This window comes from Gorilla gorilla, chromosome 3, assembly GCF_029281585.2.
Source record: "Gorilla gorilla gorilla isolate KB3781 chromosome 3, NHGRI_mGorGor1-v2.1_pri, whole genome shotgun sequence".
Taxonomy (NCBI): Eukaryota; Metazoa; Chordata; class Mammalia; order Primates; family Hominidae; genus Gorilla; species Gorilla gorilla.
The window spans coordinates 26,154,164-26,181,033 of NC_073227.2; the positions used below are offsets into that span (position 1 = coordinate 26,154,164).

General features: G+C 33.4%; 1 protein-coding gene across 10 annotated transcripts in view; it reads right to left on the minus strand.

The window, feature by feature from the left end:
- LCORL (ligand dependent nuclear receptor corepressor like) overlaps nucleotides 1–26,870 on the minus strand; it is a 181,363-nt gene that overhangs the window by 105,432 nt on the left and 49,061 nt on the right. For 9 of the 10 annotated variants that reach the window (XM_031009945.3, XM_031009942.3, XM_055385459.2 and 6 more), the window contains exons 2-4: nucleotides 26,498–26,563; nucleotides 16,644–16,723; nucleotides 15,577–15,706 (exon numbers count right to left, since the gene is read on the minus strand). In XM_031009945.3, coding sequence (XP_030865805.2) covers nucleotides 15,577–15,706; nucleotides 16,644–16,723; nucleotides 26,498–26,563 — 276 coding nt within the window. Of the gene's footprint in view, nucleotides 1–13,903; nucleotides 13,951–15,576; nucleotides 15,707–16,643; nucleotides 16,724–26,497; nucleotides 26,564–26,870 lie in introns of all 10 variants that reach the window. The other variant, XM_055385462.2, reaches the window with a different exon arrangement.

Sequence of the window (26,870 nt, forward strand, 5' to 3'; positions counted from 1 at the left end):
GTAATGTGTATAAACATGCAGTTTTTTTAAAAAAGATTTCATTTTCCCACCACTTATACCTAAAATATATAATCTAGTAAATTGAGAAGCAAGTATATATCCCATGTTGAAGAGTATGTTATGTTTTTGTTTTATGGCACATACTTAAATTCATTTAAAACATAAATGTATTATACAAGGAACTGAAAATATAAATCTTATTTAGGTATTCCTTGCCTTTAAGGAGTTTAAAATTTACTAAGATCAGTACTCTTAAGAAGATAATGACAAAATAGTATCTAAAATTGACAAAGAAAGGTAAAACTCATGGTAGAGTCAAAATTATCCTTAAAAATCCCTTAAATAGCCCATAAGTGCAGTCTACATCTTTTAAGGCCTACAATCTCATACATCATTGTGTATTAGGAAACATAACATCTTTTAAGCATGGGAATTACACTCTGTTTGCAGAGATACTTAGAGTATGTGAGGCATATAGAAACTAAGAGCTATTAAAAGAAGAAAAAATTGCAGAGAAAAGGGAACCCATGTGCACTGTTGGTGGAAATGTGAATTAGTACAGCCATTATGGAAAACTGGATGGAAGTTCCTCAGAAAAACTGAAAATTGAATTATTGTATGATCCAACAATCCCACTTCCAGGTATTCACCCAGAAGATTTGAAATCAGTTTGTTGATGAAATGTCTACACTCCCATGTTCATTGTAGCATTATTCACAACAGCTGAATCATGGAATCAAGCTAAGTGTCCAGCCGCAGATGAATCTGAATAAAGAAAATGTGGTGTGTGTACATATGTGTATGTGTACACACACACACACACAATGGGATACTATTCAGCCTTAAAGAAGGAAATTCTGTCATTTGCAACAACATGCATGGAATTAGAGAACATTATATAAAGTGCAGTAAGCCAGGCACAGAAAGATAAATATTGCATGTCTTCACTTATATGTGAAATCCAGGAGAATCAAATTCAAGAAGCAGAGAGGAGAATAGTAGAATACAAGAAGTACAGAGTAGAATACAAAGGCTGGGGGTATGGGAAATGGGGAAACAGAGTCAAAGGGTACACAATCTCAAAAGGAATATGAATTTGTTGTTTTTTTTTTTTAGATTTATTGCACAATGTGATGAATAGAGTTAAAAATAGAGTACTATACCTTTCAAAATCACTAAGAGAGTAAATTTCAAACGCTGTCACCACAAAAAATGTTAGGTATTTGAAGTGATGGATGTATGAACTAGCTTGATTTAATTATTCCAAATTGTGTCCATAGATCACTTTGTACCCCATAAATTTATGCAATTATAAATTGTTAATTTACAATAAGAACATTTTTTAAAAAGACCAGCAAATCCATTAACTCCAGTATCACCATCTGTATAGAGTGTATTCTCACCAATCAGAACAGATACCCACGTGATATAGGTTTTAGTTTCTTATTATCCTCTCTTTTTGGCAAAGCACATCTAATTTATGTTCCATTTTGCATATACAATGTGTTACAGGAAATCTAAGAGGGACACTTTTATTTTTGCCTGGAGGTAGTGAAAAGAAAAACAGGAAAGGAATCAGGGAATATGAAACATTTCTTCCTTGAAAGATGATTTAGAGTTTATCAAGCAAACAGGAAATGAGAAGCAGCAAAAACACTGAAGTACACATCAATATAATTGGATTTTAGTGTTGATACTAAGCAGCAGCAGATAAGGGAATCATGGCTTTGTTTTAAAAGAAAGTGATAAATATGTGGAGGGTTATAGTGAAGCCAAGAAAATATGAACACCTGCATGGTCGATAAAAAAATAATATTTTAAGTAGAATCAATAGGACTGAGGGGACCTGGTAGATTCAGTCACTCAACAAGTATTTACTGTGAAGTTTCTAATCAAGATAACTGGAGGTATGGGTTATTTATATAAGGAACCTGGGCCACAGAGTAGGGTTTTAAACTTCTCATTTTCTGGAGAGCAGAATAGGAAGCATTCATTACACATGTATTGAGCATAAATACACGTGCTAAGTACTAGAAAAAAATGATGAAATAAAAGACAGTGTCTGTCCTCAAAGATTTCATATTTTAACGGAGGAGACAGGAGTAGAAGTCAAAAGGAATAACTAAAATTTTCCAGTGTTATACATATTACCTCCTTTGAAATTCTTGTGGGTTGTATCTGGAAGTAGATAACCTAGAAGCAGCCAGGAATATGAACTTGAAAAATCAGGACTAGCAATGCAGATTTTCTGTCACTAGGATGTGAGAGCCTGAAGCTTAAGGTTGTTCAGGGAGAATGCATAAAATTAAAAGGAGGCTGAGAATTGAGCCTTAAGAGAATAACATTTAAGGGATGAAACGAAGAATAAGAAAATCTACCTTACCTGACTTATTATACCTTCCTCCTCATATCAGGGGGAAAAAAAGAGAGAAAATGGGACACAATTTTCAGAGGAGTAAAGAGACAATTTTCAGAGGAGTAAAGAGACAATCTTCAGAGGAGAAAATGGTACAGTGAAAGCCAAAGCAAAGAGAGTTTCCAAGAAAGAGAGGAGTGATGAATGAAGTCAAATACTGTAGGGTCTAAGCAGCGTAAGGGCTGAGAATATGTCCTTGTTTTTGGCAAATTAAGGGGTTTAATGGATATCTGGCTTTGTGTGTGTACTGTCCAGCAACCAAGTCTCCTATTTTTAGTACCCTAATTCCCCCTTTTCCAGGATTTAGCTAGCAGGTAGAGAGTACCCATTATAAAAAGCATACACACTTCACCTGACAACTCTAGAATCTTATGCTTTTTATACACTTGGTCTCTTTGGGCATATTCATTTTCCAGAGTGCTACTCTCATCTTTTGACTACGTGTACAATTGATGTGGAAGAGGCCAGATCCCTCCTCTCCTTCTCGGCCATAGTGATGCTAAGGGTGGGCAGACAGATGTTTTAGAATGGGCCAATTAAATGAATCCTCTCAGGACTTGGAAAAACGAACACATTATGGAAGCATAAACCTCAGGTCATGCAGACTTGTTTATTATAATGTGTCCTTGACTGTGGTTCGTCTGTGTTCTTGGATTTTTTATTTGCCAACCTTGGCCCTCTAGCCTCTAGATAATTGTGAGAGCCCTGAACAGTCTCCCAATAACCCCCTTTTCCTTAACATGGCCAAAGTTAGTAACTTTAAATCAAGAACCCTGATACGGGAGCTATCCATTTTCCTTTGCTTTCTTTTACTGAGGGAATTCTGCTCAACTGTTATCACTATTGTAAAGCCTGTATTGGAAACAATACACTTTCTTCTCCTAGCTCTTACTTCAAGTAGAATTTATACTTCTTGTAATTCCATAAAATCTATTTCTTAAATTCTGTTATAACAAACAATCACACTGTATTTATAGTATACCTCAGCTGAAGAAGGCAATGATTCAGTAAAAGAGTTGAGTTTTAAAGGATGTACAGAAGGGTTTGAGAAACTTAAGAACTGTACAAACTACATAATTTGAGGATCACAGTTCAGTGAGTAGTTTCTGCTGCCAGTGAGGCTGTAGCAGCACTCCTCACTGAATGTGAAAAACTACAGTATTGACAAATGTGTTTAAACCACTATGCACATTTTCAATCCTGATGAACTAGAGCTTTTATGGGGGAAAAATGCCACCTCAATTTTTTTTTAGACAAGAACAGCATTAGAACATCAAGAGGTCAAAGATAACTCAACATTACTTTTTAAGTGGAAAGTGTAAAGATGATATTAAGCTAAAACCTTTTTTAGTATACCACTTGAAAAACTCAAGAGCCCTTAAAGTAATGTTAAAGGAAGCAATGCTTATTTTATGGTGTTCAAATCATAAAACTTGCGTATGAAGGTATTCATGATGTTGTACAGAACCATTCTTTATTATTCATCAAGGAACATATGGAGAAAGAAAATCTTAAACAAGGCACTTCTGATAATAGAACATGCTTATGTATATCTCTTTCTGGTTAACATTATTTCTGAAGACAATATTTAAATGGACTCTTTTGCCTTCCAATTGAATGTCATTAACGCAGCCTATAGACAAAGGACATATCACACACTTCAAGCATATTGATGATGAATATCTGATGTGGGGTGCTAATACATTTAATACTTCTTTAATGTAGGATTTATAAAAGAGTTTTCATAAGATGATACTATTAGCCAATCAGGCCTGGAGGAAAATATCACTGCAAACAGTGAATGGAGTACGGAAGAATCCAGTACACATTTTGCTAACTTCCAGGAGTTAACGGAAATGTTGACTGTAAAGCAAAAGTCTTACATCTTGCTAAAGGAGGCTGAATTTAATGAAATGGACAGTAGAAATGTTGATGTTTATAAGTGAAAAAATCTTTCCACTTGATGTTCATCATTAGTCAAGCAAAGAAAAAGGAGTCACAAATACTTGACACCGAATCTTAAAAAAAAAAAAAAAATTCAGACCACACAAATAAAATGTTTGTTGTTACAAGTGAGTTTGATCATGACAGGAGAAGACTCACCACATTAAAAAATTAAACTACAAATAGAGTATTGGGCGACCAGGAGCTGAAAAAGTGCAAGTAAAGTAACTTTAAACAGTTTATTCATTCTGAGTTTTTTCATCCAGTTGCTTTGTCTATGGCTTCAGTTGATGGTTCAGAGCTACTTCCATGGATTCAGACATGGATGAACCTCAGGCATCTATTTCACTACTTCACCAGTTCACTCTGGCTTAACTCACTACCAAACAGCAATGGGCGCTAAAGATCCTATTTCTTTTTTTAACCACTATATTTCACTCAACCAACTCTATAATCCATTAATCAGACATTTAAAAAATTGCCTTATTTATTTTGCAAAGTGCTATTGACGATCATTAATTATCTAACATTATTTCGTTATTTGTTTACACTATAGTACATGTTCATTGGTGAAGTTAACTATTTCTTTGTATGTAAAGAAACACAGACAATCTCTAACTCCCCTTCCTGCTTTAAAATGCTACAATTTTAGATTGTTCTTTAGAGAAAAACAAACATTCTATAAAACTAAAGAATGGGAATGGCAATCACCTACCACATGCCAAATCCATAATTTCTCAAAATTGTTATTATTTTAATTCCTGAAATATATTTCTCCTAAGATCTCTAAGGTTTGCTAACTCAACTTTTTTTTACATCTCTGCTCAAATGTCATCTGATTACCACTTATAAAAATGTAATCACCATCTCCATGCTTTATGTCCCTCTTTCCATTTTGTCTCCATGGCACTTATCTATATTCATACACAACCAGCCTGTGAGAGGTTTGGATGTGTGTATATACACATTCAACCACAGGTATAATTTACTTGTTTATTATCTGCCTCCCTTCACTAGAACATAAAGATCCAGGAAGACAGGGATATTTTTTCTTTTGTTCGCTAGAGCAGTGCCTGGCATTGTAGTAGGAGCTTAGTAAATCTTTCTTAAATTAATGAACTAGTCATGGACCAGAAATATGTTTTATAAAGACCAACACGCTAGTTGTGCTTGGGAGAAAAGTCACAATTGGGGAAAATAAAGAACTAAATTAGTAGCATTCTATACAAGAACACACAGGTGATGATACAGTTGGTGAATTCATGAGTTACTCAAGAAAACTGGGAAAAATATCATTAAAAAGCCTTATTTAAGACACTATAATACTAACCAGTCATATAGCACATATTAGTTCTTCTGTTACTTCCACATAAAAGTGCTTCTTCCCATAAAGTACTTAAATATAAAGTATTTTGAACAGCACATACAGATTGCTATATATTAAATATAGGCTAATTTTACTGACTGCCATATAAGAGAGAGCATAGGGAAGAAGCATTACCTAAACACAGATGGTAATTCAAAAAACAGGGCCCCAAATAGAATTACATCTCTTTTGATGATCAGGTCTGCATTCTCACCTACTATACTTTCTCAAATGAATTAGAATACACAAAGAAATTATTTAGAAAAACTCCTAACAAATTATATAAAGATAAATAAAAAGCCCATTTTCTTTCCCCTCAAAAACAATTTTTTTTTTTTTTTTTTGAGATGGGGACTTGTTCTGTCGCCCAGGCTGCAGTGCAGTGGCACGATCTCAGCTCACTGCAAGCTCTGCCTCCCAGGTTCACGCCATTCTCCTGCCTCAGCCTCCCCTGTAGCTGGGATTACAGGCAACCGCCACCACGCCCGGCTAATTTTTTGTATTTTTAGTAGAGACGGGGTTTCACCGTGTTATCCAGGATGGTCTCGATCTCCTGACCTCGTGATCCGCCTGCCTCGGCCTCCCAAAGTGCTGGGATTACAGGCGTGAGCCACCACCCCTGGCCAAAAACAATTTTTTAAAACTTTTATTTTACATTCAGGGGTACCTGTGCATGTCTGTTATTACAAGCAAACTCATGTCATGGGGGTTTGGTGCACAGACCATTTCAACACTCATGTACTAAGCATAATACCCGATAGTTATTTTTCCTGATCCTCTCCCTCCTATCACCTGCCTCCCATCCTCCTCCCTCAAGTAGGCCCCAGTGTCTATGGTTCTCCTCTTTGTGCCCGTTAGTTCTCATTACTTTAGATTCCCACTTATAAGTGAGAACATGTGATACTTTTTTTTTTTCTGTTCCTGCGTTAGTTTACTAAAAATAATGGCCTCTGGTTCCATCCATGTTGCTGCAAAGGACATGATCTCATTCTTTTTCATGGCTGCATAGTATCCTATGGTATATATGCACCACATTTTCTTTATCCACTCTACCACTGATGGGCATTTAGGTTGATTCCATGCCTTTGCTATTGTGAATAGTCCTGCAATGAACATATGTATACATGGGTCTTTATGGCAGAACAGTTTATATTTCTTTGGGCATACACCCAGTAATGGGATTGCTTGGTTGAATGGTAGTTCTGTTTTTAGCTCTTTGAGGAATTGCCACACTGCTTCCCACAATGTCTGAGCTAACTTACACTCCCACCAGCAGTGTATAAGTGTTCCCTTTTCTCCACAACTTCGCCTGCATCTGTTCCCCTCAAATTTAAACAATTACCCCAAAGGATATTAGGGATGTACAAAATCACTGAAAGAATAATGACTAAACATTTCTGAAAGGAATTTAGAATCACTTATATTTTCAGTATTTTTGGCTGATCCCTAGAACACCTTAGAATATTAGCACTTACTTGTCATCTGCAAGGACTCCCTCATGATGTTTATCTAAAGGTCTAGCATACTGCAGCTGTGAGTTACGTTTTTAAAAAACCGTTGAAAGGCCATCATGATTTTAAAGCATTGCTTTTGATTCTGAAAACATTTCTTTTCTAAAAGATTTAAATGCACTCAATTAACTGATTGAGTGTTAATGGTGCCAGGTACTATTCTAGGTGCTAGGGATACAACAAAACACAAAATCCCTGCCTAATTTGTTCTTATATTCCAGAAGTGGCAGATAAACAGATTTTAAGAAGAGTAAGGGAGAGTTTAAAAAAATAATGTGAGGGCCAGGCACGGTGGCTCACGCCTGTAATCCCAGCACTTTGGGAGGCCGAAGTGGGCAGATCACGAGGTCAGGAGATCGAGACCATCCTGCATAACACGGTGAAACCCCGTCTCTACTAAAAATAGAAAAAATTAGCCAGGCGTGGTGGCGGGCGCCTGTAATCCCAGCTACAGGGGAGGCTGAGGCAGGAGAATGGCATGAACCTGGGAAGCGGAGCTTGCAGTGAGCCGAGATTGCGCCACTGCACTCCAGCCTGGGCAACAGAACGAGACTCCATCTCAAAAACAAACAAACAAACAAACAAAAACAAACAAACAAAAACGTGAAAGAGTGACTGAGATGAATTATCAATAGGGTGGTGAGGGCAGTGCATCGTCAGGAGAGAGGCAATATTTGATGATATGAAGAAGTTAGCAATGTGCACTGGGAGAAACAGGATTCTAGACAGAAGTAACAGCAAGTCTAAAGATCCTGAGAAGAAAATAAGGTTAGCTCATTTGAGGAAAAGCAAAAAGCCAGTAAGTATTCAAAAGAACGAATAATAAGATGTGGTCAAGGAGGAGACAGAACCAGACCACATAGAGTCTTTGAGAGATTTTATTCTAAATGACATGTAAAGCCACTAAATGTTTTTGGACAGAGGAATAATGATCTGGTTGAGGCTTTAGAAACATCACTTTTCTTTTTGCATAGAAAGCTGAATTGGTAAGATGGGGGAGAAGCAGAAACAAAAGGACTAGTTAGAAGGCTCTTTAGTAGTATAACCAGACCAGATGGGCCTCAGATTAAGATGGTAGCAATGGAAATGATGAGACATGGTGAGATTTAGAGTAGATTTGAAGGTACAGACTTGATAATAGGTTGCATGTGGGCTGTAAAAGATACTGAGAAATCAAAGAAGGCTCCTGGCCTTTCAGCTTGACCAACTGAGTCACGAGTAATACCTTTCACAAAGATGGAAAAAGCTGGGGAAGGGAAATAGGATAAAATCAAGTGTTCTGTTTTAGACAGGTCATTGTGGCATGCCTATTAGCCACTGTAGTGAAGAATTATCAACTAGGCGGTTAAATATATGAGTTGGTAAAGCAGGAGGAAAGGTCAGGATTAGATTGAATATGTAGTTATTATCAGCACACACATGATAATTAAACCCATAGGACTGAGTGAGGTTATCAAGTGAGTGAATGTATATCAAGAAGAGAAGACAGCTGAGGACTAACTCTTACGGCTCTTCAACATTTAAAGGTCAAGAAGAAGAAAACCAGCAAGGATCATGTGAAAGAAGCAATTTGTGAGAAAGGCAAAAAAAATCCAAAGGGTATAATTTTCCAGAAACCAAGAAAGTGATCAGCTCTATCAAACGATGCTGAAAGGCTAAGATGAGAAATGATTGGCATTCCTTTGAATAGGACAAGATGGAATTACCAGTGAAATTGATAAAACAATTTCAGTGGAGTGGTAGGAAAGAAAGTCTAACTAGGATGGATTGAAAAGAGAAGGGAAGGTGGAAAGTGGAGATGGCAAAAGTATGGACAATAACAAATATTGTTACTAAACACCTACTGTGTGCTAGTTCTTGAAATACATTAGTTAACAAAAATTCAGTTCCTCATGGTGCTTATATTCTAGCAGAAGGCAACAGATAACAATAAACAAAATAAGTAGAGTATATAGTATAATAGAAGGTGATTGTTCTACAAAAAGGAAGGAGAATTTTTAGTTGGTGGAGGTTTGAGGAGAGAGAGAAAATAACTTCCTATAAGAGAGGAAATCGACTAAATAAAGGAGACTTAGAAAAACAGCATGATTGGATGTTTTCCTCATCAAGTTCAGCTATTCCAGAGTAAGTCTGTAGTAAAAGAGAACTGAATTAAAACACAGATAAGATTCTGAGTGTTAAATATGACAAAGGCAAAGAAAGGAAAGGGAGTTAAGATTTTACATGAAAAATGATCATGGTTATCAAGCACAGTATCTGAACTGAGTACAGAGAGAAGTGAAATCATGAGGAGATAGTCAACAGTGAAAGTGGTGTGGTCTATACATTGAAGGCCGCAATGAGGTGAAAAAAAATTGGATACCTGCATAAATAATCCCATTAAAAAGTGGGCAAATGACCTGAATAGACATTTCGCAAAAGAAAGCACACGAATGGACAACAGGCATATGAAAAAAATGTTCAACATCACTAATCACCAGGGAAATAAATGCAATTCAAAAACACAGTGAGACATCATTTTACCCCAGTTAGACTGGGTATTATAAAAAAGACAAATAATAACAAATGCTGGCTTGTGTGAAGAGGAAAGGCAACTCTTTTACAGTTTCTGGGAGTGTACATTGTACAGCCACTATAGAAAATAGTATGGAGGTTTTGCAAAAAACTAAAAATAGAACTACCATACAATCTAGCAACCCCACTACTGGGGATCTACCCAAAGGAAAAGAAATCAGTATATCAAAGAGATACCTGCATCCCCATGTTTACTGCAGTACTATTCACAATAGCCAAGTTATGAATTCAACTTAAATGTCTATGAATGGATAAAGAAAATGTGGTATATCTACATAATGGAATACTATTCAGCCATAAAAAGAATAAAATCCTGCTGTTTGCAGCAAAATGGATGGAACTGGACAGCCATTATGTTAAATGAAATAAGCCAGGCACAAAAAGACATATATCACATGTTCTCATTCATATGTGGGAGCTTAAGAAAACGCTGACCTCATAGAGGTAGAGAGTAAAATGATATTTATCACAGGCTGGGAAGGGTGGGAGGGGATGAAAAGGTTGGGTACAAACCTACACAGTTAGCTAGAAGGAATAAGTTTTAGTGTTTGATGGTACAGTAGGGTGACTACAGTTAATAACAATATATTGTATTTTTCAAAATAGAAGCAAAGATGTGAAATGTTCTCAACACAAAAATAACTATTTGAGGTGATGGATATTCTAAATACCCCAATTTGTTATTACACATTGTATACATGTATCAAAATATCACATGTATCCTGTAAATATGTATAAATATTATGTATCAGTACAATAAATAAAAAATAAATATTGGAATGAGAGTATTGGGATAAGATGGTAGTCAGAAAAAGGGATAGGTAAAATTAGATTTGGGAGGTGATAAAGGTATAGGAATGTGGGAAAAGGTGGCTAGAGTAGAATAAAGGAAAAGAGCGTTGGAAATGAAGAGATCAAGTAATGGAGAGGGCAGGGTGTTGGATGTATCAGCTACATAGAATTTGAAGTCAACATGAGCTATGATGGGAATAGTATTTGGGAGGAAGAAAGCAAAAAGCCTGGTAGAGACAAAAATGTAGATGGAATACTTTAATGCCATGGCTTCAAAGAAAGTTACGGTTTTGATCAAGCAGGGCAGATATAAAGATCTTGAAAGTTGCCTGCCAGTTGCCTCCTTATGTTACATAAAGTAATGAATTAAAAACAATAGCAAGTGAGAAGTCTACAAAAGCATCCTTTATGAACACACAGGTTTCAATTAGAGCAATAAAGAAAGAGGAACACTCAGAGAAGAGACTGAGGGATTCTGTTGATGGAAGAACAGAAGCTCCAGAAGACAAAGTAGAAAGAATTTGGGTGATTGTCAAGGGGTAGGAGACTGGGTCAAATTAGGGAATTAAAAAGCCAAAGGAAGAGGAGAATCTGGGTGATGATGGATGAACTGGTAGATTTCCTTTAATTCCTTCTATGGATGGACTTGCAAATAAAAGGGAGATTTTTATCAGAAATGTAAAAAGTCTTCAATCCAGTTCTAATTTTAAGTGTGTTCTTAGAATTTCTTTACTATCTTACAGGTACCTGGTAAGAAAAGAAGAAAAATCTTTTCATGAACACCTCTAAATGCAGCTCATAATGGTATATCAGTTATTTTATGGCAATTACAATTCCCTGAGAGTTCCAAAAGGGCAACCTATATAAGAGAAATTCAAAGTATGACCACGATGACATCACAAAGGAACACTTACTAAGAAACACTTAAGGCCTGAATGAATCATGTTAAATTTACATAGTCAATCAAGGATGTCTGCATTTAGAGAAAAGCAATCTAAAAGATTAACACTACCTGTTTTTAAGAAATCAATTACTTTATCATCAGTCATAACCCAACTGTTTAATGAACCATACTAGTATTTATATCATGCTAGAGTACAAAACAAAACATTAACAGTTTAAAAGGAAAAGGGTCTGTGTTCCCAAAAGGCACGGAAAAAAAAAAAGGTTTTTAATATAAAATCTGGCTATCAATTAACTTAAGGGAAAAGAGTTTGTTAATAGGAGCTTTCAACTAACGGCACCAAATCCATCAAGAAGGTCTTCAGGAAAAGAACAGAATTGTGGGTACGTGAATGCTAAGCATGTGTGGGTATTAAAAAAAAAAAGAGCAGGAAAAACATATTACATTTTGATGAAGGATGACTTTGTTATATAGATAGCAGTATGATTCGTTCAGCTACTATGTACATATTATCTGTCCAATTTAGTCCAGTCCAGCAGCCTTCAATTTAAAAATAAAAGATGAGACATCTTCCTGAATCATAAGCCAGTGACTTAAACATTTCAGGTGATTAGAGAATCTGCAGCTAAAGGCCAAAATAACTTAGTTTACATTTCATAAGGATACCTGTAAACAAGGCATTTTATATCTATATGCCTATGTTTATCAACATTCCAAACAAACTGGCTGATATTCAAACTATACACAGTAATACTTTAAGTACAAAGCAGAGAAAGGTAAACTATATGTACGTACAAAATAATTTACTTCTTCAAAACGAACAAAGGAAGTACTAATACTACCGAATATTTGGAGAAACTGAAAGATATCTATCTAGGTAGAGTTTATCTTAGTATTCATTTATTCACCCAAGAAATACTAACTCAGGACCTAACATGCAGGTACAGTCCTAGTTGCCGAGATTCTGCAATAAACACAACAAAGTCCCCGTTATTATGGAGATTTTCATTCTACTCTAGCACTCTAGTTAATTTTAGTGTTAACCTCTAGAAGGAATTCAGTTTTTAAACATTTCTAAAGTAAAGAATATACAAAATTAGTTAAAGTTCACCTTTGTCCTAGAACATCCTCCTCTGCATTTGACTTATTCAACCCTGAAAGAGTATTTTTGACTAGCTTCTAAATACAATGAATTGCTTGAGCTGTTTTTAAGTAATACACTTCTTCCAGTCTTGAGACGGTTTAATGCCAGTGGCATTCCTACAACCTATTTATTATTAAGCACTATAAGGGAATTAATCACTGAAATTGTTCAGAGGCCACATGAAGAAAAAATAGAAACCTATAAGAAATATAGAGTATTCCCCATAGTTCCTCTCTAGTCTGCTTAATTCAAATAAAATAATTCTAATCCTAGTCTGCTAACTAGTGGAGAATGGGAAGTGTTTTCTACTTAGTACTTAAGAGTCTAGGTGCTCCTCACACAGAACACTGTTCATTTTTTGAACTTCTTCTGGACGGCTCAAATGTTCAGCACACAGAGCTAAAAATCATGGTATTTAACTTCTCTGAGCTTCACAGTTCCTACCTGTTAAACAGTACTTACCCTCTTAATATTGTTTTGGCATTAAATGAGATAGAGCATAAAAAAGGTTTAGTGCTCAATCACAACTGATGATATCAATCATCATCATTATCCCAGGTAGTGATATTCTCAATAGTAATAGCTTATATTTATCATTAGCACCATCTCAAAAAGCATAAGTTGGGAAAGACAATAAATTAGTTACCATAAGGATATTAGAAGATTTCTTTGTGTTTTAGCAAGATGATCAACATGCACATGTTCCTCAAACTAAGCAAAAGATTTAAAGAACCAGGAATACTAATGCCATCCATATCGAGGATCCCTAAAAATGATTGCACTTGGGATATTTTCAGAGAAAAAAAAATCTGCACTAAAAAGATGTTTTAACAACACGTCATAATGCTACTCCAAAGACTCAGAAGTATTTCCTGTCTTTAAAATAATATTTCTTGCCTTTTACTTCAAAGTAGAGTTAATAGTAGAACTCAAATGGCAAACTAACAAAGGAGTTAAGACCATTTAAAAGATATTGTTATTATCTTCTAGCCCCAACTTGGTCAGACCATTTGGAAATCTCTAAAATGATTTTATTGAAAGCAAATTTAAAAAGCCTAAGTAAACAAGCAGAAAAACTTTTATGTTTAATTAAATCTGGAAAGTGATGAACTACAAATAAAGAAATTAACAAAGGCCTAAAATAAAGCAAAAACACTAAGAAGAATCTTTAATTTAAAAACTCTGCAATCTTTCAAAAGATGTTGAAGAAATCCAGAAATGGAGAGGTCACTAAATATCCAAGAACACTCACCCAACCATTGGTAGGAGACCTCTTGGAGACCCAGATGCTTGAATCAGCTGAAATAGTACCAAGTTTTTACTGATTACTCTTAATAGGGCAATGGAGCATAGGCTAACTCCATAATATCAAAAATTAAAGGCTATTATTATTGATAATTCTAGTTATTACCATTACAAATGACTCAAAGGAAAAAGAGACTGAGTAATGACTTCCAAGGTAAATGAAACTTACTGTGTGCATGTGTGTAAATGTGTATATTTCTTCCAGTTCTCTTAGTGATACAATTGACAGTAGGATTGAGACTCTTACTGTCCCTAAGTCTGATAACATAATTCTTCCTGTAAGTGAATACTAACAGAATAAAATTTTCTAAATTAATGTTACAAAATCCTTAAAGAAAGTATGTAAAATTATTGTTTTAAAGAGATGGGGTCTTGTTGCCCAGTCTGGCCTTGAACAACTGGGCTGAAGCAATTCTCCCACCTCAGCCCACCTGTTAGCTGGGACTATAGGTACGTGCCACTGTACCTGGCCGTAAAACATTTTTAACACTGTACTAAAAATTTTGAAAAAAAGATTTGATTTTTAAAGATAAGGCAGATTTCTCAACAGTAACACAAAGGAAAAGATTTTCAGTCTCTTGCTCTTAAAAATTATAGTTCTTAATTTTAGGCCTTTAAATTATATTAACGACTCTTCTAATAAGAGGATTTCCATATTCCAACATATAAAAGAACTTAGAACACTTAAAACTAAACAAAAGACTCTTGTATCACAGTCAAGTACTATTTTAAACATTATTGATTTAAACATGAAAGTTATCAATTTAGTAGAAAAATATCTAGTGATATCTCATTCCAAAGAGGAGTAAAATAGGGTCAACAAGTAGATGATGACAATATGGTAATGTTTTCTTAATCTCATAGTTGAGAGAGACAATAATCCCCCAACCTAAACATGCACCATAACTTAATCCAAAGGTCCAGGTGGTAAAAATAAGACACTCTATTACTGTGGGAACAGCCAAGAACAAAAATGAAAGGTCCTACATTTCTCTAATTCTCCCAAGTAACTAAAATATAAAAACTACTTCTGCTTGATACATGAGTGTAAAGTAAGGGAACAAGTAAAACAAAAGCTATTTGGTTTGAGTAGTTTGGAGAGACAAGAAATGAAAAAGAACACTGATTTTTTTAATGTCTACTAAGCAAATTCAAGTTACCAAATAAATATTGAAATAGAAAGTCAGCAAATATACTCCAACCAAGCTGATAAGTGATTTCACTATTACATTATCAGGCATAGCTTTGCAATATAATATTATATATCTGTAACTTACTGAACATCAAACAAATTTTGAAGTGTTCAAGACAGCAATACAATAAGGAAGACCAGAAGCGTAAGAAAAATTTTTAAAGGTGCCTATAATAGATGAGGAAAATGTGTGATAAAGTCAGAGAGATACTTGAAAATAGAATGCTGAACAGGAATGCCTAATACAAGACTAGTACTAGAATGATTGAGACTCCTACTGTCCCTAAAAATATAAAGAAAAATTAAGAATAAAGAAACAATAAAGAGTGAAGTAGAGAGACTGACATATAAAAAACTTTTGTGTAAAAAAATTCCAGCATTTTACATCTCTATTGCAAATTTTAAATGACAAAGCATACCAATATTACCTTTCTTTCGAAAGAGTGCATTTAGGTAATTTTCTGCTTGGCATTCAATCTTATCAGTGTTGGACTGGCCCTGAGATGATAGCTCCTCTGTTGGTGTTGACTGTGAAGAATCAAGAGATGGTATACAATCCTAAAAGTATAAGAAAACAACAACATACAGAATTATTTTTTAATTCAAACATGGAATTCCATTAAAAATGACAAAAAATTAATGCTCTAAATGCCCATTTGTTCTACTCTTTAAATTGTATCAAATTAGATAGAGGGAACATAAAATTCAGAATGAGTCAGGAAAAAAGAAATAGCTCTGATAGACAGTCAAAATAACCTTATTCCTAAGCAAAACTACAGTCAAAAAAAAAAAAGAGCATATGAAACATACTGGTGAATAAATTCACTATATTGGCATGCCAGTAATATAATCCTATCGGAGAGTTTTAACAACAAAGCAGATGTGTTTACCCACTAATCTGACCAAAATTGGTACAGGTTCTCAAGTTTTCAATTCTTCTCAGCCCTTCTCACAACAGTAGAAAAGAAATCAGAATTTCCCACCACACAAGAAGATGCTGGTTGCATAGTTTATGCCCCGTATACAGTAGACACTTACATATTTCATCATTTACACAGAAGATAATTATGATATCCAAAAGACTTCAAGAGTAAGTGAAAGGCTAAAACAGCACATTATTCCCCTACTATTAATTTCTAAGAAATCAGATTGTAGGGTGGTCTCAGACCAAAGTAGGCCTTCAAGCTCAACCCTCTATACCTAAATACAAAATAGACCTGAACTAAACTTAATGAGTCAGGGTAAGTAAGAGTAAGAAAGAAATGTGAAATAAATAAGTAAAAAAAAAAAAATGAGTTTTCTAGGATTTTCACCTGCAAGTTAAGCTAAATGTTAGATTTCTAATATGACTTTAAAATATTATTTTCGTTTACCAAAATCAAATACTTAAACTTCCACTGTGAGTCACAAATTTTCAAAACAAATTAAGATAAAAAAAAAACTGTGTTACAATTGTGCATTAGTTTAAAGATAATTTCATAGCACTAAAACTTACACTGACTGCTTCTCTCTGTAGGTTACAAAATGAACATTTTTCATCCATAGACCAGTCAGTCAGCTCTTCTGGTTCACAGTCTTTAAAAGAGGGAAAAAATTCATTAAATATACTAACTTTATTAAAACAAATAAAATTACCACTCTCCACAGCAATGGCTCACATAATAATAATTTTTAAAAAACTAACAGTAATGGGAGAAGAACTAACTTTAAAATTAAACTCACAACATCTAGAAATAAACAGAGAAGGCTGTAAGGAGAGTAATCTGCACTATTATGGGACAAAATAGCAAGAACAATGAGCTGGTTATAAATTAACAATTTTCCAACAATAGGGTTTTAAATATCATCTAACTTTCTGAAAGATTCAACTTATCATTGTGCTTTAATTTTATTTTTGCTATGAAAGGAATCAGAACAAAGGGGGAGATATCTGGAGGAAATAAACTTTGCACACCATGAAAGACAACATAAAATAGAGAAATAGAAGAGAGCACTAGAAAAGCCCACAGATTTCAGAAAATGGAATGATGCCCAAGAAAACAAGTAAAAGTCTATAGCTCAAAAGTCAGAACAGATTTTTATTAAATTGTTTAAAGGCTTTGTTGCAAGAATTAAGAGTAAAAATCAGGTAAACAAATAAGGTATATTATTTAATATAAAACATAGATTTTTTTTTCCAGAAGAATATTCCTTATAATCCAACTGTCGTAATATATTAGAGAATTTCTGGAAAACTAAAATAGTTCCTACTGAATTTTATGAAGGCATAATAATATTGTCATCCTAAATATATCTGGCATAGACATGATTTTAAAACTTAACCCTTGCAGCAGAAACTCTCCCCAATTTCTATTCCCAAATAAATTCATATGCAGAACCTCAAACATAAAAACCATTATCATCTAAGGCAGCTATACTGTGACTGATTTGAAAAACACTGGTCTATCACTGCAATTTTCATACTTTTGAAATACATAATGAAGTTGAATACACGTCTCTGCTAAAATGCACAGAAAATAAAGTTTTTCTTTTTTTGGAATGCTAATGAATAAATACTAGTTAGGATCAGTAGCTAGGACTCCCCTAAATCAACTCAGAAACACTGATCAGAAAAGAAGATAATATGTTGGAATATAAAGAACATAATAACAACTCCCTTTAATTTCTGCAGTAGTACACAAATGTATTACTAATATCTACATTAACTTGCACAGAGCAGGGAATGGAAATTAAGATGCGGTGTAGGGTAATGGAAAGATAACTAGATTTGAAGTTTCTGAAAATGTGGGGTGGAATCTCAATTACTACTTTAAGCTTTTCAAGCCACAAAGTTGTTTTAATTACCTTGTATGTGAGTAAGGATCACATCATCTAACTTATTTATGGATTAAATGAAAAAATGTAAAAATACTTTATAAACTATGAAGCACCATACAAAAGCCAGTTATAAACAAGACAGAATTACCAGTCATTATTTTTTAATCCTATATGATTGTATGTGATTTAATAAGGTCAGTTTGCAGAAAGATTTTAATTAAATTTTAATTAAGAAAACTGGTCACTTTCTGTAAAACCTGACAAATCAAAAAGTTTCAACATTCTATATAATTAAAAACCCAGCTCCTATAGAACTGTAGCTATGTAGGCTTACGTAGGTTTCAAACTTTCACCCCCTCACTAGGACAGAATCACCATACAACGTAAGAGGAACTTGGGACCTAAAGCTCATGTGAAGATGTTATTCCCCACTCACAGCCTGAAGTCCAGCTGAACCAGATCACCCATAAGTGTGCAAAAGATTTTGGAGTTGTTTTGGAACTGTTGTGCCAAAAACATGATTCATATGCCAAGCGTAACATAATTCTGACAGGTCAAGGAAATCTTACTGCCCTTTTTTTTTTTTTTTTTAAATCAGTGTCTCATTAAAGAATTTTTGGAAAATAGCTTGTAGGCTTCGGGAAGGGGTATTTTTAAAAAATAGCTGTATGGTTTCATAAAGTTTCAGTGATAAATATCCTCAATCAAGGGCCAACAATTTTAGATTAAGACAATTGCCAGTTGTAAGATAATATCAAGGCATCCTAAGATTGTCACTTATTTTAGATGTTTTAGGAGTTCTTCAAGAAAATGTTAATTACAACAAATGCTTACACAGTCAAATAAATGGCAATGAATAATCAATTGAATATAAAGACCATTACATTTTTCTGAATTCAAAATGTATAGCTTTATAGCTTTACTTACAAATATTTAATCACTCTTTCTATATTAACTTTTTATTTTAAACCAAACAAATGATGTTTGGTGGGATACATTTTTCTATATGGAAAAATAGCTTTTGAAAAATCAACTCTAGGCCAGATTTTCACTCTCCCCAGGTTATCTTTCATGTCATTAAAAACTAAATAAATGCTGAAATAAAACATTCATTTTAATCTCTCAAACAACGAATAAGATACTCATCTCTAAAAGATGTTATCTCTCTTTTTGAAACTGTAATGCATAAACTCAAAAAAGGTTAAATTATATATCTTATAGAAATAGCTTCATTAGTAAAAGGTAACGTCATAATTAAAACTAATAGTCAATGAATGACAAAGATCAACCTTTCCACCATGGATATATACTCTTATAGTTAAAATCTGGCTTGAATCATTTTACCTAATCCAGATTTTGAAATAGGAGAACCCTAGTACTGAACTTTTTGTGGCTTTTCCACATACTCATGTGGCCTCAGTCAGGCAAGTTAACTTGAGTTTCAGATTCTTTGTTTGAAAAAGAATAATAATTGCATGTTAAAGCTGTAGTAAAAATTAAAGCATGTGTGAAACACCTCAACAGATGTAATTTTTATTTCCTTCTAAATAACCTCATTATTAATAAATAATTTTTGAGTGTTTTAATGCTTTTTGGTCCCTTCAATCCATAGGCTGTAAATTTAGCGTTTCCAAAGACAAAGTTCAGTGAAAAATGAAAAAGAAGAATACTGAGCTAGATTTTTCATGAAGATCATGAAACACTGGTTATAACTGTATTGGTCTGAGGGAAAGATACTAATCAACAGGCAATACAACTAAAAACTGATTTTTCATTATGAAATTATGTATTAACTATATTGAAAAGTACAAAGGAGAAAAGAAAAATTCATAATCCCATCATCCGTAGACAATGATTAACATTTTGTTATAGATTCTTCTAGTTTATATTTTATGCCGCTTAAAAAACTAGGATCAGCTGGTTCATTGGGGAAAAAAATCAGTAAAATAAACCTCCAGCCAAATCTGGCTAGCCAATCAAGAAAAAAAGGGAAAGCACAAAATTTTAATATTAGAAATGAAAGACTGGCCATCACCAATGATCCTATGGGCATTATAAGGATAATAAAGGAATATTATGAACATCATGCTCACAAATTTGATAACTTTAAATAAAATGGACCAATTCCTCAGAAGACACAAACTACCAAATCTCACACAAGGTAAGATAGATAACCTCAACAGCCCTGTATCTATTAAAGAAATTAATAATTAAAAACCTTCTGAAACAGAAAGCACCAACCCAGATGATTTCCATACAATCTGTCTCTAAAAACAGCAGCAGGGGAAATATGTCTTCACTTACTCTACGAATCCATCATTGTCCAAATATCAAACTCTGTCTGAATAGATATCTCACCCAAGAAGATACATAGTGGCAACTAAGCATATGAAAAGATGCTGAATATCATGTCATTAGGGAACTACAAATTAAGGCAATGAAATACCACTAGATACCTGTTAGAATGGTTAAAATCCAAAACACTGACATCAAATATTGGTGAGGATGTGCAGCAACAGGAACTTTCATCCATTGCTGGTGGGAATGCGAAATGGTACAGCTACCACTGAAGATACCCTTACAGCTTCTTACAAAACTAAACATAGTCTATCAATGATGCTCCTAAATATTTACCCAAATGAGTTGAAAAAATTTGTCCACAAAAAAATTTGCCTGTGAGTGTTTATAGCAGTCTTATTCTTAATAGCCAAATTTTGAAAGTGAGCAAGATGTGTTTCAATAGGTGAATGAATAAGCAAACTGTGGGTACATCTATACAACGCAATATTATTCATCAATAAACAGACATGAAAAGTAATAGAGGACCCTTAAATGCACATTTCTAAGTGAAAGAAGCAAATCTTTAGAAGCTACATACTGTATGATTCCAACTATATGACATTCTAAAAAAGACAAAACTTTAGAGACCATAAAAAGATTAGTGTTTGCCACAGGTTTGGGGAAGTGGAAGGTATGACTAGGTAGAGTTTAGGAGATGGTTTTTGGCAGTGATATGCACTGTGTCTGATACTATAATGATGGATCAATGACACTATGCATTTGGCAAAACCCAAAAAACTGCACAACACATAGAGTGACCCTAATGTAAACTGTGGAATTTTGTTAATAATAATTTATCAATTGGGTTCAATAAAATATGCTAATATACAGGGACTTGAAGGCAGAGGAAAGAGAGTACATGGAAACTCTCTGTACTTTCTACTCAATTTTTTCTGTAAATTTAAAATTGCTCTAAAATATTTTAGTTTAAAAAATTAAAATCATATTATACCTTTATGCTTATTTACCACAAATATTTCCTATACTCAAAGTAATTTTTGGTTAAGTATAGTCCATCAAAAAGATGCACTACAATTTACTCAGCCAAATTCTATTACTGAATATTTAGCCTGTTTCTCCAGTCTTTGTATTACAAGCATTATGATGAATATACTCAGGTAAGTCTTTACTTCAGATAAGTATGTATCAAATATCAGGTTGGTGCAAAGGTAATTGCAGTTTCTGCCTTTAGTTTTAATTGCCATTTGCCATTACTTTTTTTTTCTTTTCTTTTCTTTTTTTTTTGAGATGGAGTTCCACTCTGTCGCCCAGGCTGGAGGGCAGTGACACAATCTCGGCTCACTGCAACCTCTGCCTCCCAGGTTCAAGCAATTCTCCTGCCTCAGCCTCCTGAGCAGCTGGGATTACAGGTGCCCACCATTACACCTGGCTAATTTTTGTATTTTTAGTAGAGATGGGGTTTCACCATGTTGGCCAGGCCGGTCTCAAGCTCCTGACCTCAAGTGATCTGCCTGCCTCGGCCTCCCAAAATGCTGAGATTATAGGCGTGAGGCACTGCACCCGGCCATTTGCCATTACTTTTTATTGACATTACTTTTTAACGACATTACTTTTTAACATTAAAAGTAATGGCAAAAATCACAATTACATTTGCACCAACTTAAACATACATATGTGATAAGAGCTAATATAATTTGTAACTAAAAATAACATTAGATTCTCTGGCTTTAATTGTATAATATAAATAATCATCAATTCATATTACAAAACTACCAACTTCTGAGTAAATACTAGGCCATGAGTTCCTAGTAAGAAGAGAACTTACTTATGCACCTTTTATTCCTTATTGCTAATCACAGCATCTAAGACAAAATAAGCATTCAATATATTTCATTAAACAAATGTTATTAAAAAGTAGTTTTGTTGTCTCCATCATAGTGTTAACAGGTAGAAAACATGATATTAAGCCAAGTATATTAAATTTCAGTCAGTATTATAAGTCAGGGGTCAGCAAACCTTTTCCATAAACAGCCAAATAGTAAATATTTTAGGTTTTGCAAGCCATACAGTCTCTTCACGACTACCTAATTCCATCATTATAGTATAAAAGCAGCCATAGTCAAGGAATGAGTGAGACTATGTCCAATAAAACTTTATTAACTGAAAAATTAAATTTGAACTTCATATAATTTTCATGAAATGTTAACTTTTTTAACCATTAAAAAATGTAAGAACCATTTTTAGTTCATAAGCCATTCAAAAACAGTCAACAAGCTGGATTTAGCCCACATGCTGTAACCTGCAAATCTCTGATACAAATAATGCCTTTGATATGTTGCCACACCTAGAGAAAAAACAGTAAGCATTTATCAGTTTCTACACGCCTAATGCACTGAGGTTCATGCCACATACAATCTATTCATATTTTTGTAAATATACATAGTCAGGTATATAAAATCAGATGGCCCCAACCAGATGAAAGAAACTGGCCTACCAATAAGACATAAAAGATTAACTAAGGTAGGAAATGAGTAGTTTTTGATTAAAAAGTCCTATGACACCAGAAGTGCAGTTAGGGTAGATGGAGGAGCAAGACAGGCATAGAGTACTGGGAACTCTTTTAAAAAGTACACAAATGTGTGAAGTTCGTGACTTCTTGGAGACCTCACTCCAAAAAGAGAGAATAGTTATGCTTTCTTCATAAGGACAGTCATAAGACAGACTAAAGAAGATTTTGTTTCTAACAAATTAAAAATAAGCAGCACTCAAAAGTTTCTTTCAAAACCACTCAATCTGGAGGTGGTTGCGAATTAAATTCAAAAATTAAAATGTAAACCTCTCAAAACACTAGCGTGTAAGATAAAAAGTCTTTACCTTTAAAATGCTGTGCCAAAGTTGATTTTTAAGGTAGTAGGATGAACTTTAGAATATATTTTTCAAGAGAAAACAGTAGGTTTGCAAACTAAAAGTATAATTAACTTAAATGTATATAATACGCATTTAATTTCATAACTAAAAAGAATTCAGGATAATATACAAGAATATACAAGAATTATATTATCCTGAAGGATGGCTGAAGAAACATCAAGCATGGGTTAAATTCTTGATTCTTTAGATTTTTTCTTTGTTCATTCGTAAACTCAGTAGAAAAACTGGTTAAACTAAAATTAGCATTGCTTAAATATTTCAGATAAAAATACTTAATTCAGTGCAAAACTATGTTAAAATAAGAAATGATTAAAATTAAGAGATTTCAGAAAAAAAAGCTCTCTTAAGCCATAAGAATAATAAAACACTGGAATGGGTACATTTTGGAGTCTCCCCCTTAAAGTCGTGTTGTGTATGGCTATCATTCCATCTGACTGGTAATATATTGCTGGGATATCTTTCGTATGTACTTTCAGCTTTGTGATTCAAAACTGAATTACCCTGCTCAACATTAACAAAGATGAGCAGAAAACTTCTATCACCACTATCACTTCCTTAACTTAAAACATGTATTTATACAAAAGAGAGAAGGATCCTTAGAGATACTTTGTGTCTCAGTAGAATGGAAAGTACCATAGTACGGTGGAAAGTAACAACAGCACATAAAACTGACCAGATAGAAGATCCAGAAATAGCTCAATCAAAAACCAAAGCAGAAAATCTAAACCAACACTACTCATTTTGTAAATGAATTGTACTATAACATTTCAGATACATCTACAAAAATGTTCTCTCCTTGTGCTCTACATTTCCAAGCAAGCTATAAAACAGCTAACCTGTTTATGTGGTATTGCAATTACATCACAGATCAAAAGCTTCCAAGAGTATCTGAGCTAGAGCCTTTGGAAGAGAAGGCTATAATAAATAACAAACAATATAATGTAAAATATAAAACTCTGAATACACAAGGTAGTATTTCTTGGAGTGGCAATCCGAGTTCCACGCTGCCTGTATCATGAGAAATAGAACATAACAGCTGCAAACCTGCAACCTACATTGCCAGACAGCAGCCAGGAGCCCAAGGGCTTCAATGGGCAATAAAGGCACTTTTGAGCACTGACTAGTTGCTACGAATACAAGGTTTAACGCCATATCCTTATCTTCAAGGTTTGAGAACCTCAAAGGCCTTAAAGCTGTTGCAATACATTTAAGATAACCCACAAGTTCTCTAAAAACCTCATGGGAAAGACTGAAAACATGCTATGTTCCTATATTCTTACAAGATCCCATTCCCATCCCAAGGACAGTTTAAGAAAACACAGGTTGTATGTCAAAGAAAGTGTTTATACATATGAGAACCCAAATAAAATTCTATTTCCTTTATGGTTCTGTAATTTATAATATTGGATAAAGTTCATCTGATATTCCACACTAGCATTACACATATAATATGATCAAAATGACTGGAAAAACTAATTGTTGGTAAAAATAGATAATGCTCTTAATTTAGTCAGCCATAGACCTCCAATACTGGTAAGAGTTTCAGTAAGAAAAATACAAAGTGTGCTATTTAAAAGTTTCATAATTTTCATATTTTAAAAATTATATAACACATGTTTGATTTTGGAAAAAGCCACATATATAAAAGGAAACCATAACTATCCATAATCCATATTTCAAATATAACCACGACAAACATTTTGGTGTCTTTTCTTTCTAGTCCCAAATATACATACTTTTCTTGTTTTTGTTTTGTTTACAAAAATAGAATGAGTCAATATACAGTATATATACACTGCACTTGCTTTTCTTCAGTCTAACAATTCTTCCACGTCATTAATAAACTCAACAACCTGTTAATATCTGCATATATCTGAATTATAAATATAAAATATTAAATAGCCCCTTTTTAAATACATAATAGCAAAAAAAAAAACTAGAAAACAGCTTCGAATGACCTATAATGAGCAGCCTTATACAGAATACATCTTTTGCATACTTATTTGATTATTTTCTTGTGATACCTAAAAATACAGTGTAGTTATGTGTTTTTTTTGGGTTTGAATATTTATTGATAAAACTGCTTCTTTTAGAATGGCTGTACTAGTAATACTTAGGAGCTCAAAATGGCATTAATACACAAAAAATCCTTTTCCCAACAATACTTTAAAAGCATTAGATTTTATCATTAAAAATAAATTACTTTCAATCTGATAGTAAACTTGTTCTTTGGCCTAAACTGTATAAAATATAATGGTGATTAAACAAAAAATTTATAAGCAGGATGTAACACTTTGGGAACACATCCTAAAATAATAAATTGTACTCAATATTTAAAATTTATATTAAGAAATTAAGAAAATCTTTTAAGTTACTACTTAGTAATATCCCTTGGATATGATAGTTGAAAAAAAATCAAAGCAGGTCATGCCTAATAAGAAATGTATCATGTTAAGTTAAAAAAATTTTTTTAATTGATCAAATATTAGCATCATTGCTACAATACCACTACCAAGGACACTTCTCCTTTGAACAATAGCAAAAAAGGCTCTACTTAATTTTGAAAACTATGCCAGTGAAGAGCCAAGTTTATAGGTTAGAAATATGTTGACCTTACAGGTTTAGGTGACTAAGGTGACTGCCAAACTCAGTAAAACTAGAAAAAATTAATCTCCTGACTTCTACTCAATATTTTCTATAAATTCCTCATTTAAAAAATGTTTTACAACTCTAGCTCTTCAGATATTAGAAAGAGATGTCCTAACAAAAACAAATAAAAGGAAGTCAATATATTAGTTCACTTAGCCATTGTTTCTTCCTTCCCAATATTCACGTGTTTCACTAAGACAAATATTAAAAGAACAAACAAAAGTAAAAATGGGTGATAGCTTTTTAGAAGGCAATTATTCAATTGAACATTTACTTAAATTGAATCAATTAAATAATTCAATTAAAGTTTAATAATTTGATTAAGCAATTACCTAACTCAATTTAATTAACATTTATTTATTTAAATCTTATTTAAGAGTAAGTTAGGGCATGGAATCAATAAAACAACAAAAATTAAATTACACCATTGACCCCCAAACAAGCTTTATTTTCTATTTTGATTTAGTATATAAAATTTTTTAAAAATATGGTATGTAATAAAAATATCTGGATTACTTTATTAATTTTAAAATATTTTCTAATTAAATGGGATCATAAATTCATGTTTAATATAAAGTTAGTATAGAACAACAATTTTTCATTTGTTAAATAGGATTGGAAATGACAACTTTTAAATAAAATTTTAAAAATTACCTTCAAATAAACTGAGGTCTCTTCGTAGCCGTGGTCCATAAAGCCCTTCTAAAATACTCTCAAAACCTGTGTTTTTAGAGAGAGAAAAGTATATTAACTACTAGAAAAGTTACATTTTACAATTTAAAGTCATAAACTCTGTATCAATCAGCAAATTAATTTAACATACCATAAATATTTTTCCTCTAGCTGCATTAAGCTGAAGTAGGCAATATACAACATAACAGTCACACAATGACTACCAGAAATTACATGACTGTAAAGAAATTAAAATATCAAAATGGAAATATTCACTACTAAAACAACTAAACAACTTTATCATTTATAAGTATTCCTGGGTAAAATATTATGGGCAGATTTTGTATGTAATAAT